Source organism: Pongo pygmaeus, chromosome 9 (genome assembly GCF_028885625.2).
Source record: "Pongo pygmaeus isolate AG05252 chromosome 9, NHGRI_mPonPyg2-v2.0_pri, whole genome shotgun sequence".
Classification (NCBI taxonomy): domain Eukaryota; kingdom Metazoa; phylum Chordata; class Mammalia; order Primates; family Hominidae; genus Pongo; species Pongo pygmaeus.
Genome location: NC_072382.2, coordinates 114,958,528 through 114,972,465, shown reverse-complemented (window position 1 = coordinate 114,972,465; position 13,938 = coordinate 114,958,528). Strand labels below are relative to the sequence as shown.

General features: G+C 45.4%; 1 protein-coding gene across 24 annotated transcripts in view; it reads right to left on the bottom strand.

Moving 5' to 3' along the window:
- Positions 1-13,938, bottom strand: part of NCAM1 (neural cell adhesion molecule 1) — a 316,585-nt gene that overhangs the window by 40,685 nt on the left and 261,962 nt on the right. For 8 of the 24 annotated variants that reach the window (XM_054438634.2, XM_054438640.2, XM_054438642.2 and 5 more), the window contains 5 exons: positions 5,242-5,392; positions 4,686-4,870; positions 4,226-4,322; positions 3,732-3,902; positions 1,981-2,112 (listed from right to left, as the gene is read on the bottom strand). In XM_054438634.2, the coding sequence (XP_054294609.2) occupies positions 1,981-2,112; positions 3,732-3,902; positions 4,226-4,322; positions 4,686-4,870; positions 5,242-5,392 (736 nt within the window). Of the gene's footprint in view, positions 1-828; positions 844-1,980; positions 2,113-3,731; positions 3,903-4,225; positions 4,323-4,685; positions 4,871-5,241; positions 5,393-5,761; positions 5,840-13,938 lie in introns of all 24 variants that reach the window. The other 16 variants (XM_063671434.1, XM_054438635.2, XM_054438639.2 and 13 more) reach the window with 3 other exon arrangements.

Sequence of the window (13,938 nt, the reverse complement as noted above, 5' to 3'; positions counted from 1 at the left end):
CCTTGTTCCCTGTGTCCTCTACATACAGCTTACATGATTAAGGGGTGTCCTTCCAGTGGGGAATCTCCCCTTCCCTACCATGCATGGCAGAAGAGTTCCTACATTAGCTGATTAGTCTTCCCCAAACAAGGAGATGCACACTGCAAGTAACTACATGCTAAAGAACAGAGCTGACCGGAACTAGAGATTTAACTCTGCAACAGCTGCCTGCGGGACATGCCCACGGCTCGGAACCAAAGTTCATGCTACGTTTTGACTATGGCAGCTGCTGCAGGAGCCTCCCTGGCCAGTCCTTCTATTCCCCTCCAGCTACCAAGCTGACAGACAAGAAGCAAGGAAGCAACTGAGCTCAATTCCTTTATCTCCGAAAAGCAAATATGAAAATCCTTTCAGGTTCTTTTTCCCTTCAAGGTATTTTGAATAGTGGCCTGGTGGGGCTGTGGTCACTTTCCCGGCATCCCGGCTGAAGGTGAGGCGGGGCTATAGCGTGTTATTCAGGGCCCATCTGCAGACTTCCACCATGCTTGGCTCAGCAAACACCATCTTTGCCGTAGGGTAATCATCACACAAAAAAATTAATAAATAAGCACAATTTCCAAAGACACAGAAGTTGCATGCTCTAAAACAGGAAGAGTGTTAGCCTCTTGGAGTAACCTACAGACGTTAACAACAGCACAACTAGACTAAGGTCAGTGTGGTTAGGGCCCAGACAATATCATCTACTTCAGCCTCTAGGGGATAAAAAAGGGACCGGAACTAAATTAAGAACTAGAACTAGCAGATGTTAACGCTATGGAAACAAGTAATGAGGTATGAAGAGGCACTTACGTGGAGGAGGGCTATCTGCATTTCCCATGGATGGAACACAGACGAAAAGAAAAGACAAGAGACAGACCCAAAAAAAAAAAAAATAAGATATAAAAGAAATGAATAGAATCCGCAGAGCACATGGAGCTGGAAACTCAAATTATCAAATTACTTCAAATCCAGAGAAAGAAGCCACTCCTGTAGAAGGAAGATGAGACAGGCTTTCCTATTTCTGGGAAGAGGTAAGGGTAGTGGGTCCCTTTGCAGGCCCCTGGCTTCAAAAAGAAGGAAGCAAAGGATTCTCCCAGGTGCATTTTAAATCCAGGGGTCAGAGAGCCCAGGGAACTCTGTGAACACTCAGAAATTTAGTTCTACGGTATCTTCTTTAGCTGGGTGGACTCAGGAGCTTCCCAGGGTAGTATCTCTGTCTGCAAAGGGGTATGACAGGAGCAGGGCTCGCCCAGAGCCTGGCTGCTGGTGGGACGGGAGGGCAAAGTGGGATAGGCGTAGTTTAAAGAAAGAGGGAACGGCAGAGGAAAACCTAGAGATACATCCCTGAGTGGAATCGGAGGGAAGCAATTCTCTTGAAAGAGGCCGTGAGGAATGCTCTTGCTATGGGAGGGAGAGGAGCAGAAAAGGCCAAGGCCAGGGCTACCTCCTCCCCTTGGCTTTGCTGGGTTTCTGCTGCTGCTCACATATTCTATAGCAGTTTCCATTTGTCTCTGACTTAATATCTCTGCTGCATCAAAGATCCCACAATGCATTATGTGAACTGTCACCATCTTTACTCTCTTCCTGCAAGTCACAGGGTGCTTAGGGCTTCTGTGGCCTGTCAAAAAGCAACTTTCCCAGATCCTTTGACAAGTCACTCCTGGTTTTCTCCCCACTTCCTTTAATAATGTGTTGGTCCCTTCCCCCCGGCTGTTATTCTAACAAGCTGGACCGGCTACTAGGACAGTGTCCCCAACCCCTTGGAGAAAGAGAGAAGGAAGGGACTGTGTGTTAGCTGTCACTGAGAACCAGAGAACTAGGAGGTGGGGCCTCCAGGAGCAGAGGAATCTGAAACACAAAAAGCTGTGGTCTAAACAATGACATGGGCCAGCTCAGGGTCCCCCGCTGCCCCCAGGGAGAAGAGGGTGGGCTGGGAAAAGGTGGGCAGCTGGCTTTACTTACGGACTGGCTGCGTCTTGAACTCGGAGGCCGCGCTGATCTCACCCAGCCCTTTGCCATTGAGCGCCGCCAGCCTTACGGCGTACGTTGTTTCGGGCTTCAGGCCCACGATGGTGACGATGCCCTCCATGCTGGCTGTTATAATATGGGAAGGATGACAAAAGAGTCTATTGTTAAAATGGTGCAGCCGCTCTGGAAAACAGTAGGGAGGGTCCTCAAAAAATTAACTGTAGATTTATCATTTGGTCCAGCAATTTCATTTCTGGGCATATGCATAGAATTGAAAGTCGGGACCAAACAGATACAGATACCTGGCTATCCATGTTCACAGCAGCATCATTCACAATAGCCAAAAGGCAGACACAACCCAAATGACCATTGACTGATGAATGGATACATGAAATGTGGCATAGATGTACAATGGAATGTTATTCCACCTTAGGAAGGAAATTCTGACACATGCTACAACATGGATGAACTTTGAAGATATTATGCTAAGTGAAATAAAATAAGCTAGCCACAAAAGGACAAATGCCATATGAGTCCACTTATATGAGGTACTTAGAATAGCCAACTACACAGAGACAGAAAGAATGGTGGTTGCCAGGGGCTGGGGGTGGGGTAGCGAATGAAGAGTTAGTGTTTAATGGGTACAGAGTTTCAGTTTGGGATGATAAAAAGTTCTGGAGATGGATGGTGGTGATGGTTACGACTTAATGCCACTGAATTTTACACTTAAAAATGATGGAATGTAAAATGTATGTTATGTATATTTTATAATAAAAATAACTAGAATTGATCTTAAAAAAAAAAAGTCTGGTGGACAGATAGTGACATGAGATCAACCTGCCACAAAATTGGTATGAGATTTCAGAGGGAAGTTAGGAAGGTAAAGTGATTGCTTTCTTCTGGCTCCAATCCTGATTACCCAGGAGCTCCTCGTGGCCCCCCGGCTCCCCCGAGAAGCTGAAGAAGTGATGGAAGCTTTCTGGCAGAACTAATTCCGAGTAAAACTGCACTGGACTATGTCTCTGAATGGCTGTGATACTGATATCCCAGCCCACTCCCAATTCCACTCGAATTACCACATACGAGACCAGGATTAAAAATTTGTACAGAAACAAAACATACTTCACTAAGTTATTCCAATTAAACCCAAAAAGGGGAGTCCAACATAATCACACACTATCCTCAGATGATCTGGGCTCAGAATCTTCACACTGCAGTAATCCAAGGGTCAGTCTTTTAATCTTTAGCTTGGAAAGCTAGCACAGGACTGATTTAAGGGCAGACTTGTCCTTCTGGCTGTGCTTATTTGGTTACTATCACAATTACAAGACAGTCAGTCCCTGAGTACAGATATCCAAGCAGGACTGGCCGGGTGTCGGCAGAGAACCTGCAGCACAGGTAACTCAAACGTGCAGAGTAGGGTGGATTGGACTCATCTGGCCATGCTCAGAACCTATGCACTGGACTCATCTGGCTGTGCTCAGAACCTATGCAAGGCTCCTGCCTGGAATGTGGTAGAGATGCCTTCATCCATCCTGGAAGGGTCATGAGAACCAGGCTCTGAAGCACAGAGTGTGGGTTGGGGTGGCAATAGGGGCAACAACTCTACAGGCAGATGTGACTTTGACCTAATTCTGGAGGTGCAGTTCCTGATTCTGTAGGAACACGCCCAGAATGGCAGGTGGGGACATCTGAGTACCGAGGCACTCGTGATCCCAATGGAAACACCAACTCACCCAACTCACCTTCCTTGGCATCATACCACTTGGAATGCCATACTTCTTCACCCACTGCTCTCCACTCAGCTTTGTATTTGAGGATGGGCACCCCACCTGTGGCCTCTGGTTCATCAAACTGCACCTGGGCTGTGCTGGAGTATGGCTCCACCTGGTCGATGGATGGTGAAGAGGGGGTGTCTGTGGGGAGGACACATATGGAGACTCAGGTGAGCCCAGTTTGGCCCAAGACCATTAACTCTCAGTCACAAGGCACATCTCTGTCATTTCTGCTCACTCTTGGGAATCCTGTCACTGTATCCTGTCCTCCTGGCCCATCTCACCAGATGCTTCTCCCCCAACATGCCCCATGTGCCGATCCAATGGCTCCCAGCTTCCCAACCCTCTGGCTTTGCTGACCCTGGCCCTTTATTCTTCCCAATATCCCAGAATCACTCAAGTACACAAATTGGGCTGGCAGGGGTAGGTGGGGGGTTGTGGCAGCTGCTGTAAGGGACACTCACCTGCTTGAACAAGGATGAATTCCAAGGACTCCTGCCCAATGCGGTTCACTGCAGTACAGTTGTAGTTTCCAAAATCATTTTCAGAGTCCGGGGTCACCTTTAGATGGAATAAGCTATTGGGTTACAAGTGTCCCATGGGATGGTCACAGACTCAGATCTTTATTTACTGGATTAAGTTAGTAAAAAACAGAACTAGTAAAGTATAAATCATTAGCTCCAGCCCAGCCTTAAACAAGAGAAAAGAATAGCAGAGGGGCTCACGGGAGAGGTACATTCAGGGAGGGGACTGGTAGAGTGGGCGAAGGGGAGCTGAAAAGAGGCTCAGTGTCTTCTCTAGCCCATGCCTTCCCTGCTCAGGATGTGCCAGAGAAGCAGGAGAGAGGACTTGAGCTGCATTTTGGAGCCCACCTAGAGTCAAACTGTGCTTTCTCTGCTCTGCCCCACCCCCATCCTGACTCACCTCCAGATAGCTGGCAGAGGGGGTGTTGTAGATCTTGATATTGCTGTAGTTGGAGCTTGGCAGCAGCTGGCCATCCCGAAACCATGAGATCGTGGCACTGGGATAGGCAAATACCTCGCAGGTGATGTTCACCTGGTTCCCCTCCCAAGTGTACACAGCCACAGGGCCCTGTAGCTTTGGGGCATCTGCAATCAATAACAATGACTATCAGGATGACTGCCATGATCATGAAGCCCCCATATCCTGTCTCCTGGTACTGGGAAGGCAGGTGTGCTCCAAAGCAGAGCCAGCGCCTGGTATAGTAGAGGTCAGGGCCATTCTAGAATTCCTGTGCACAGCATGGGAAGACTCAAGGGCACAGCAGGCTTGTAAGAAGCCTGGAGATGGTGTGTAGGGGGTAGCTTGGGAACAGAGCTCTGAAATGGCCCAGGGCCAGCTGCAGGGAACATGAGCAGAACACATAGGGTGCACGTAGGTCCTTGCTGCTGTTTTCCTCTCTCATCCTGATCCTGCCTTGCCCCTCCCTCTCCCACGTCCTTCCCCATTTATTCCTCACATTGCACTTCAAGGTACATGGACTGGGAGTCCTGGCCGATGGTGTTGCTGGCGGTGCAGATGTACTCTCCGGCATCAGTGTACTGGATGCTCTTCAGGGTCAGCGACGACACACGGGCATGGCTACGCACCACCATGTGCCCATCCAGAGTCTGCCAGGGGGAGGGGGGGAAGGGAGCATGTCAGAGCCTGAGGCAGGGTGGAGGGCAACAGTGCTATGGCAGGATGGGAGCTGGGAGACTAGGCCATCATTTGTCTGTGACCCGTCTCACTTCCTCTCTCCTCTCTGTGTGAATGGCTTTCTTACTTTAGGTACCATCTAATGGGGGAGGCACTGGGAAGCAGCATGAGAACCTGGGAGTATCCGAAACAGAAAATGAGACTCAGTTATGTCAGGCAGCCTGATGTAAGTACCAAGATTGGTTTGAGGCTAGGTCCCCCAAGATGACTTTGTTCGGGATGTTTAAAATGGAAGCAAAGCCTCCGGCCAGCAGATATTGCAGCAGCAGCAGCAGCCCTACCTCATGAGATCCTGGGAAACCTGCACTGCCAGCCTGTCCTTTCTGTCTGCCCACTTGCCAGTTCCACGGTGCATGTACCTGTAGCAGGACATTCCAAGTGCCCAACGTAAGAAATTATTAAAGAAATCCTTATTTCTGCAGATGCCTTTCCTGGATGCTTAAAAGTGAAATAATCCCATGTAAAAACAAGCCAAACAACTCAAAGATCAGCAGCCATTGCACTGGAAGTGAGAGTAACTGGGTTCTCTCTCCAGGGACAATGGCGCAGAGAGTCCTAGGCAGGTCTGGGATCCTTGACACCTTGGCCACCACCATTTTATAGTCCTTGATACAGCAATGGGCTTCCTAAATCTCTGGAATTATAATGATTGGTCAAAAAGAGAATAAGCACATGGTCCTTAGGCAATGGGTACTGGACTATTTCCAAGGGGATTTTCCCCTCGACATTCTAAGTAAAATGGTTGCTGGCCCAGGAAAAGTCTAGGCGTGTGGGCTAACTTCAGATCCTCAGGAAAGTTAGTGATCTGGAGAAAGGTTCTTATTCTGTGTAGGCTGTGCCCTCTTGCCTCCAGTATATGAGGTTTTGTAGGGATGGACAGGAGGTTATATTCTGCACCTGGCATCTGCCATCCCATGCATTGGGTCTTTAAAGAATGACAGAACAATTGGCTTCAGGTTCCTTGGATATGCTGCTTTGGGGCCCTGAAGCCCAGAACTGCAATGTCATACAGCAGCCAGATTAGGAAGCTTACAAGCAAGGAATCACTGGCCTTGTTCAGCAGTCTCAGCAGATTTACCAATGAGAAGTCCCTTGGACCATCACTGACAGATCTAGTCTATTCCGGTCATCTGAGCCCCAACACATTTCACGTCTGGAAGCTAAAAAACAACTCTAGCAAGAAGACAGAAGAGCTAAGCAAAGTCATGGCTGCCCATTTCTGCAAGTGCCATTCCTCCCTAGGATGAGTTCTCTGATCCTCTGCTTTGACCTATAAATCTGGGACGCTGGTTGGTTGAAAGATGCAACCCAGGAGATGCCACACATTAATGAGAGATGACAACAAACAGGTGTGGAGCACTTCACTAGAAAGCCTCGTGACACCCAGTTTGTTGGAGATACTGGATTTTTGAGGGCTGACAGTGCTGATACATTCCAGGGCTATTTTCTTTTCTTTTTTTTAATTATACTTTAAGTTTGAGGGTACATGTGCACAACGTGCAGGTTTGTTACATATGTATACATGTGCCATGTTGGTGTGCTGCACCCATTAACTCGTCATTTACATTAGGTGTATCTCCTAATGCTATCCCTCCCCCCCTCCCCTCCCCCCACCCCACAACAGGCCCCGGTGTGTGATGTTCCCGTTCCTGTGTCCAGGTGGTCTCATTGTTGAATTCCCACCTATGAGTGAGAACATGCAGTGTTTGGTTTTTTGTTTTTGGGATAGTTTGCTGAGAATGATGGTTTCCAGCTTCATCCATGTCCCTACAAAGGACATGAACTCATCCTTTTTTATGGCTGCACAGTATTCCATGGTGTATATGTGCCACATTTTCTTAATCCAGTCTATCATTGTTGGACATTTGGGTTGGTTCCAAGTCTTTGCTATTGTGAATAGTGCCACAATAAACATATGTGTGCATGTGTCTTTATAGCAGCATGATTTATACTCCTTTGGGTATATACCCAGTAATGGGATGGCTGGGTCAAATGGTATTTCTAGTTCTAGATCCCTGAGGAATCACCACACTGACTTCCACAATGGTTGAACTAGTTTACAGTCCCACCAACAGTGTAAAAGTGTTCCTATTTCTCCACATCCTCTCCAGCACCTGTTGTTTCCTGACTTTTTAATGATTGCCATTCTAACTGGTGTGAGATGGTATATCATTGTGGTTTTGATTTGCATTTCTCTGATGGCCAGTGATGATGAGCATTTTTTCATGTGTCTTTTGGCTGCATAAATGTCTTCTTTTGAGACGTGTCTATTCATATCCTTCGCCCACTTTTTGATGGGGTTGTTTGTTTTTTTCTTGTACATTTGTTTGAGTTCTTTGTAGATTCTGGATATTAGCCCTTTGTCAGATGAGTAGATTGCAAAAATTTTCTCCCATTCTGTAGGTTGCCTGTTCACTCTGATGGTAGTTTCTTTTGCTGTGCAGAAGCTCTTTAGTTTAATTAGATCCCATTTGTCAATTTTGGCTTTTGTTGCCATTGCTTTAGGTGTTTTAGACATGAAGTCCTTGCCCATGCCTATGTCCTGAATGGTATTGCCTAGGTTTTCTTCTAGGGTTTTTATGGTTTTAGGTCTAACATTTAAGTCTTTAATCCATCTTGAATTAATTTTTGTATAAGGTGTAAGGAAGGGATCCAGTTTCAGCTTTCTACATATGGCTAGCCAGTTTTCTCAGCACCATTTATTAAACAGGGAATCCTTTCTCCATTTCTTGTTTTTGTCAGGTTTGTCAAAGATCAGATAGTTGTAGATATGTGGCATTATTTCTGAGGGCTCTGTTCTGTTCCATTGGTCTATACCTCTTTTTGGTACCAGTACCATGCTGTTTTGGTTACTGTAGCCTTGTAGTATAGTTTGAAGTCAGGTAGTGTGATGCCTCCAGCTTTGTTCTTTTGGCTTAGGATTGACTTGGCAATGCGGGCTCTTTTTTGGTTCCATATGAACTTTAAAGTAGTTTTTTCCAATTCTGTGAAGAAAGTCATTGGTAGCTTGATGGGGATGGCATTGAATCTATAAATTACCTTGGGCAGTATGGCCATTTTCACGATATTGATTCTTATCCATGAGCATGGAATGTTCTTCCATTCCTTTGTATCCTCTTTTATTTCATTGAGCAGTGGTTTGTAGTTCTCTTTGAAGAGGTCCTTCACATCCCTTGAAAGTTGGATTCCCAGGTATTTTATTCTTTGAAGCAATTGTGAATGGGAGTTCACTCATAATTTGGCTCTCTGTTTGTCTGTTATTGGTGTATAAGAATGCTTGTGATTTTTGTACATTGATTTTGTATCCTGAGACTTTGCTGAAGTTGCTTATCAGCTTAAGGAGATTTTGGGCTGAGACGATGGGGTTTTCTAGATATACAATCATGTCATCTGCAAACAGGGACAATTTGACTTCCTCTTTTCCTACTTGAATACCCTTTATTTCCTTCTCTTGCCTGATTGCCCTGGCCAGAACTTCCAACACTATGTTGAATAGGAGTGGTGAGAGAGGGCATCCCTGTCTTGTGCCAGTTTTCAAAGGGAATGGTTCCAGTTTTTGCCCATTCAGTATGATATTGGCTGTGGGTTTGTCATAAATAGCTCCTATTATTTTGAGATATGTCCTATCAATACCTAATTTATTGAGAGTTTTTAGCATGAAGGGCTGTTGAATTTTGTTTGTCAAAGGCCTTTTCTGCATCTGTTGAGGTAATCATGTGGTTTTTGTCTTTGGTTCTATTTATATGCTGGATTACGTTCATTGATTTGCGTATGTTGAACCAGCCTTGCATCCCAGGGATGAAGCCCACTTGATCATGGTGGATAAGCTTTTTGATGTGTTGCTGGATTCGGTTTGCCAGTATTTTATTGATGATTTTTGCATTGATGTTCATCAGGGATACTGGTCTAAAATTCTCTTTTTTTGTTGTGTCTCTGCCCGGCTTTGGTATCAGGATGATGCTGGCCTCATAAAATGAGGTAGAGAAGATTCCCTCTTTTTCTATTGATTGGAATAGTTTCAGAAGGAATGGTACCAGCTCCTCCTTGTACCTCTTGTGGAATTTGGCTGTGAATCTGTCTGGTCTTGGACTTTTTTTTTGGTTGGTAAGCTATTAATTATTGCCTCAATTTCAGAGCCTGTTATTGGTTTATTCAGAGATTCAACTTCTTCCTGGTTTAGTCTTGGGAGGGTGTATGTGTCCAGGAATTTATCCATTTCTTCTAGATTTTCTAGTTTATTTGCATAGAGGTGTTTTTAGTATTCTCTGATGGTAATCTGTATTTCTGTGGGATCAGTGGTGATATCCCCTTTATCATTTTTTATTGCATCTATTTGATTCTTCTCTCTTTTCTTCTTTATTAGTCTTGCTAGCGGTCTATCAATTTTGTTGATCTTTTCAAAGAAACCAGCTCCTGGATTCATTGATTTTTTGAAGGGTTTTTTGTGTCTCTATCTCCTTCAGTTCTGCTCTGATCTTAGTTATTTCTTACCTTCTGCTAGCTTTTGAATGTGCTCTTGCTTCTCTAGTTCTTTTAATTGTGATGTTAGGGTGTCAATTTTAGATCTTTCCTGCTTTCTCTTGTGGGCATTTAGTGCTATAAATTTCCCTCTACACACTGCTTTGAATGTGTCCCAGAGATTCTGGTCTGTTGTATCTTTGTTCTCGTTGGTTTCAAAGAACATCTTTATTTCTGCCTTCATTTCGTTATGTACCCAGTAGTCATTCAGGAGCAGGTTGTTCAGTTTCCATGTAGCTGAGTGGTTTTGAGTGAGTTTCTTAATCTCGAGTTCTAGTTTGATTGCACTGTGGTCTGAGAGACAGTTTGTTATAATTTCTGTTCTTTTACATTTGCTGAGGAGTGCTTTACTTCCAACTATGTGGTCAATTTTGGAATAAGGGCAGTGTGGTGATGAGAAGAATGTATATTCTGCTGATTTGGGGTGGACAGTTCTGTAGATGTCTATTAGCTCCACTTGGTGCAGTGCTGAGTTCAATTCCTGGATATCCTTGTTAACTTTCTGTCTCGTGGATCCGTCTAATGTTGACAGTGGGGTGTTAAAGTCTCCCATTATTATTGTGTGGGAGTCTAAGTCTCTTTGTAGGTCTCTAAGGACTTCCTTTATGAATCTGGGTGCTCCTGTATTGGGTGCATATATATTTAGGATAGTTAGCTCTTCCTGTTGAATTGATCCCTTTACCATTATGTAATGGCCTTCTTTGTCTCTTTTGATCTTTGTTGGTTTAAAGTCTGTTTTATCAGAGACTAGGATTGCAACCCCTGCCTTTTTTTTGCTTTCCATTTGCTTGGTAGATCTTCCTCCATCCCTTTATTTTGAGCCTATGTGTGTCTCTGCATGTGAGATGGGTTTCCTGAATACAGCACACTGATGGGTCTTGACTCTTTATCCAATTTGCCAGTCTGTGTCTTTTAATTGGAGTATTTAGCCCATTTAAGTTTAATATTGTTATGTGTGAATTTGATCCGGTCATTATGATGTTAGCTGGTTATTTTGCTCGTTAGTTGATGCAGTTTCTTCCTAGCCTTGATGGTCTTTACAATTTGGCATGTTTTTGCAGTGGCTGGTACCGGTTGTTCCTTTCCATGTTTAGTGCTTCCTTCAGGAGCTCTTTTAGGGCAGGCCTGGTGGTGACAAAATCTCTCAGTATTTGCTTGTCTGTAAAGTATTTTATTTCTCCTTCACTTATGAAGCTTAGTTTGGCTGGATATGAAATTCTGGGTTGAAAATTCTTTTCTTTAAGAATGTTGAATATTGGCCCCCACTCTGTTCTAGCTTGTAGAGTTTCTGCTGAGAGATCAGCTGTTAGTCTGATGGGCTTCCCTTTGTGGGTAACCCGACCTTTCTCTCTGGCTGTCCTTAACATTTTTTCCTTCATTTCAACTTTGGTGAATCTGTCAATTATGTGTCTTGGAGTTGCTCTTCTCGAGGAGTATCTTTGCAGCATTCTCTGTATTTCCTGAATTTGAATGTTGGCCTGCCTTGCTGGGTTGGGAAGTTCTCCTGGATTATATCCTGAAGAGTGTTTTCCAACTTGGTTCCATTCTCCCTGTCACTTTCAGGTACACCAATCAGATGTAGATTTGGTCTTTTCACATAGTCCCATATTTCTTGGAGGCTTTGTTCATTTCTTTTTATTCTTTTTTCTCTAAACTTCCCTTCTCGCTTCATTTCATTCATTTCATCTTCCATCACTGATACCCTTTCTTCCAGTTGATCGAATCAGCTACTGAGGCTTGTGCATTCATCACATAGTTCTCGTGCCGTGGTTTTCAGCTCCATCAGGTCCTTTAAGGACTTCTCTGCATTGGTTATCCTAGTTAGCCATTTATCTAATCTTTTTTCAAGGTTTTTAACTTCTTTGCCATGGGTTCGAACTTCCTCCTTTAGCTCGGAGAAGTTTGATCATCTGAAGCCTTCTTCTCTCAACTCGTCAAAGTCATTCTCCATCCAGCTTTGTTCTGCTGCTGGTGAGGAGCTGCGTTCCTTTGGAGGAGGAGAGGCACTCTGATTTTCAGAATTTTCAGTTTTTCTGCTCTGTTTTTTCCGCTCTGTTTTTTCCCCATCTTTGTGGTTTTATCTACCTTTGGTGTTTGATGATGGTGTTTTGGTGTGGATGTCCTTTCTGTTTGTTAATTTTCCTTCTAACAGTCAGGACCCTCAGCTGCAGGTCTGTTGGAGTTTGCCGGAGGTCCACTCCAGACCCTGTTTGCCTGGGTATCAGCAGCGGAGGCTGCAGAACAGCGAATATTGGTGAACAGCAAATGCTGCTGTCTGATCGTTCCTCTGGAAGTTTTGTCTCAGAGTGATACCCGGCTGTGTGAGGTGCCAGTCTGCCCCTACTAGGGGGTGCCTCCCAGTTAGGCTACTTGGGGGTCAGGGACCCACTTGAGGAGGCAGTCTGTCTGTTCTCAGATCTCAAGCTGCGTGCTGGGAGAACCACTGCTGTCTTCCAATCTGTCAGACAGGGACATTTAAGTCTGCAGAGGTTTCTGCTGCCTTTTGTTTGGCTATGCCCTGCCCCCAGAGGTGGAGTCTACAGAGGCAGGCAGGCCTCCTTGAGCTGTGGTGGGCTCCACCCAGTTCGAGCTTCCCGGCCGCTTTGTTTACCTACTCAAGCCTCAGCAATGGCGGGCGCCCCTCCCCCAGCCTTGCTGCCGCCTTGCAGTTTGATCTCAGACTGCTGTGGTAGCAATGAGCGAGGCTTCGTGGGCGTAGGACCCTCTGAGCCAGGCACGGGATATAATCTCCTGGTGTGCTGTTTGCTAAGACCATCAGAAAAGCACAGTATTAGGGTGGGAATGACCCGATTTTCCAGATGCCGTCTGTCACCCCTTTCCTTGGCTAGAAAAGGGAATTCCCTGACCCCTTGTGCTTCTCGGGTGAGGAGATGCCTTGCCCTGCTTCGGCTCACACTCGGTGCACTGCACCCACTGTTCTGCACCCACTGTCAGACAGTCCCCAGTGAGATGAACCCGGTACCTCAGTTGGAAATGCAGAAATCATCCGTCTTCTGCGTCGCTCATGCTGGGAGCTGTAGACTGGAGCTGTTCCTATTCGGCCATCTTGGAACCGCCCCTACCTCCAGGGCTATTTTCATACATCATACTCAAGTCTTTACCTGTGAGTCTAGACTAGTGGCCTCGAGAACATGGGGCCATCCCTGCAGGTATCTCTAAAGGGCTGTGCTGACCTGCTTGTCACTCCTACTTGTCCAAAACAAAGCAGGACTGAAGGCAGAGGGAACTTAAGGACAACCCCTGGCCTTTCTGGTGATCTCTGTGATATCAACCAGCAACTGAACTAAAATTCTTTGTGACACAGACCAGACTTGTCCTGGGGCTGCCACATACAAACTTGGAAATTGAACCATACTCTTCTGGAAGTCAAGAGAACATTTCCATAAGGAAGAGATGTTGTAACAAAAGAGGCAGAGAAATGAATGTAGGCAAGAACAGGACCTTAACGACAACAAAGCAGGGGATATTCCAAGTCTTTACTCAGAATAATCTAGAAAATGGTTGAAGAGAAGCTTAGAAAACAGTTGCGTGGACAGCCATACTTTTTTTTAAAATTCCTATCTAGTTTCTTTCAGGAAATTTCTCCAAGTGGAAATTTCTCCTGTTTAATGATGTCCACAGACCAGCCTTCTAAAGAGAATCCTTATTTTGCAGTAGGCTCACTACCAATTTGATGATGGAATTATCTGCCAGATGCCCAGTTCTCCCTTTGAGGATACACAGATAGACTCCAGTATCATTAGACTATCTTCCCCTGAAATGCTTTTACTATGGCTCCTGCACAACTTCAGGGTGTGCCACCCACCAGCCATCGAGACAAAAAGTCACGCTGACCACCCAGGCTGCAGCAGAAGGAGCAGATGAGCTCTGGGCAAGTATGAAAAGATATTGATGGCAAGAAAACTCCTTTTTTCCCCAA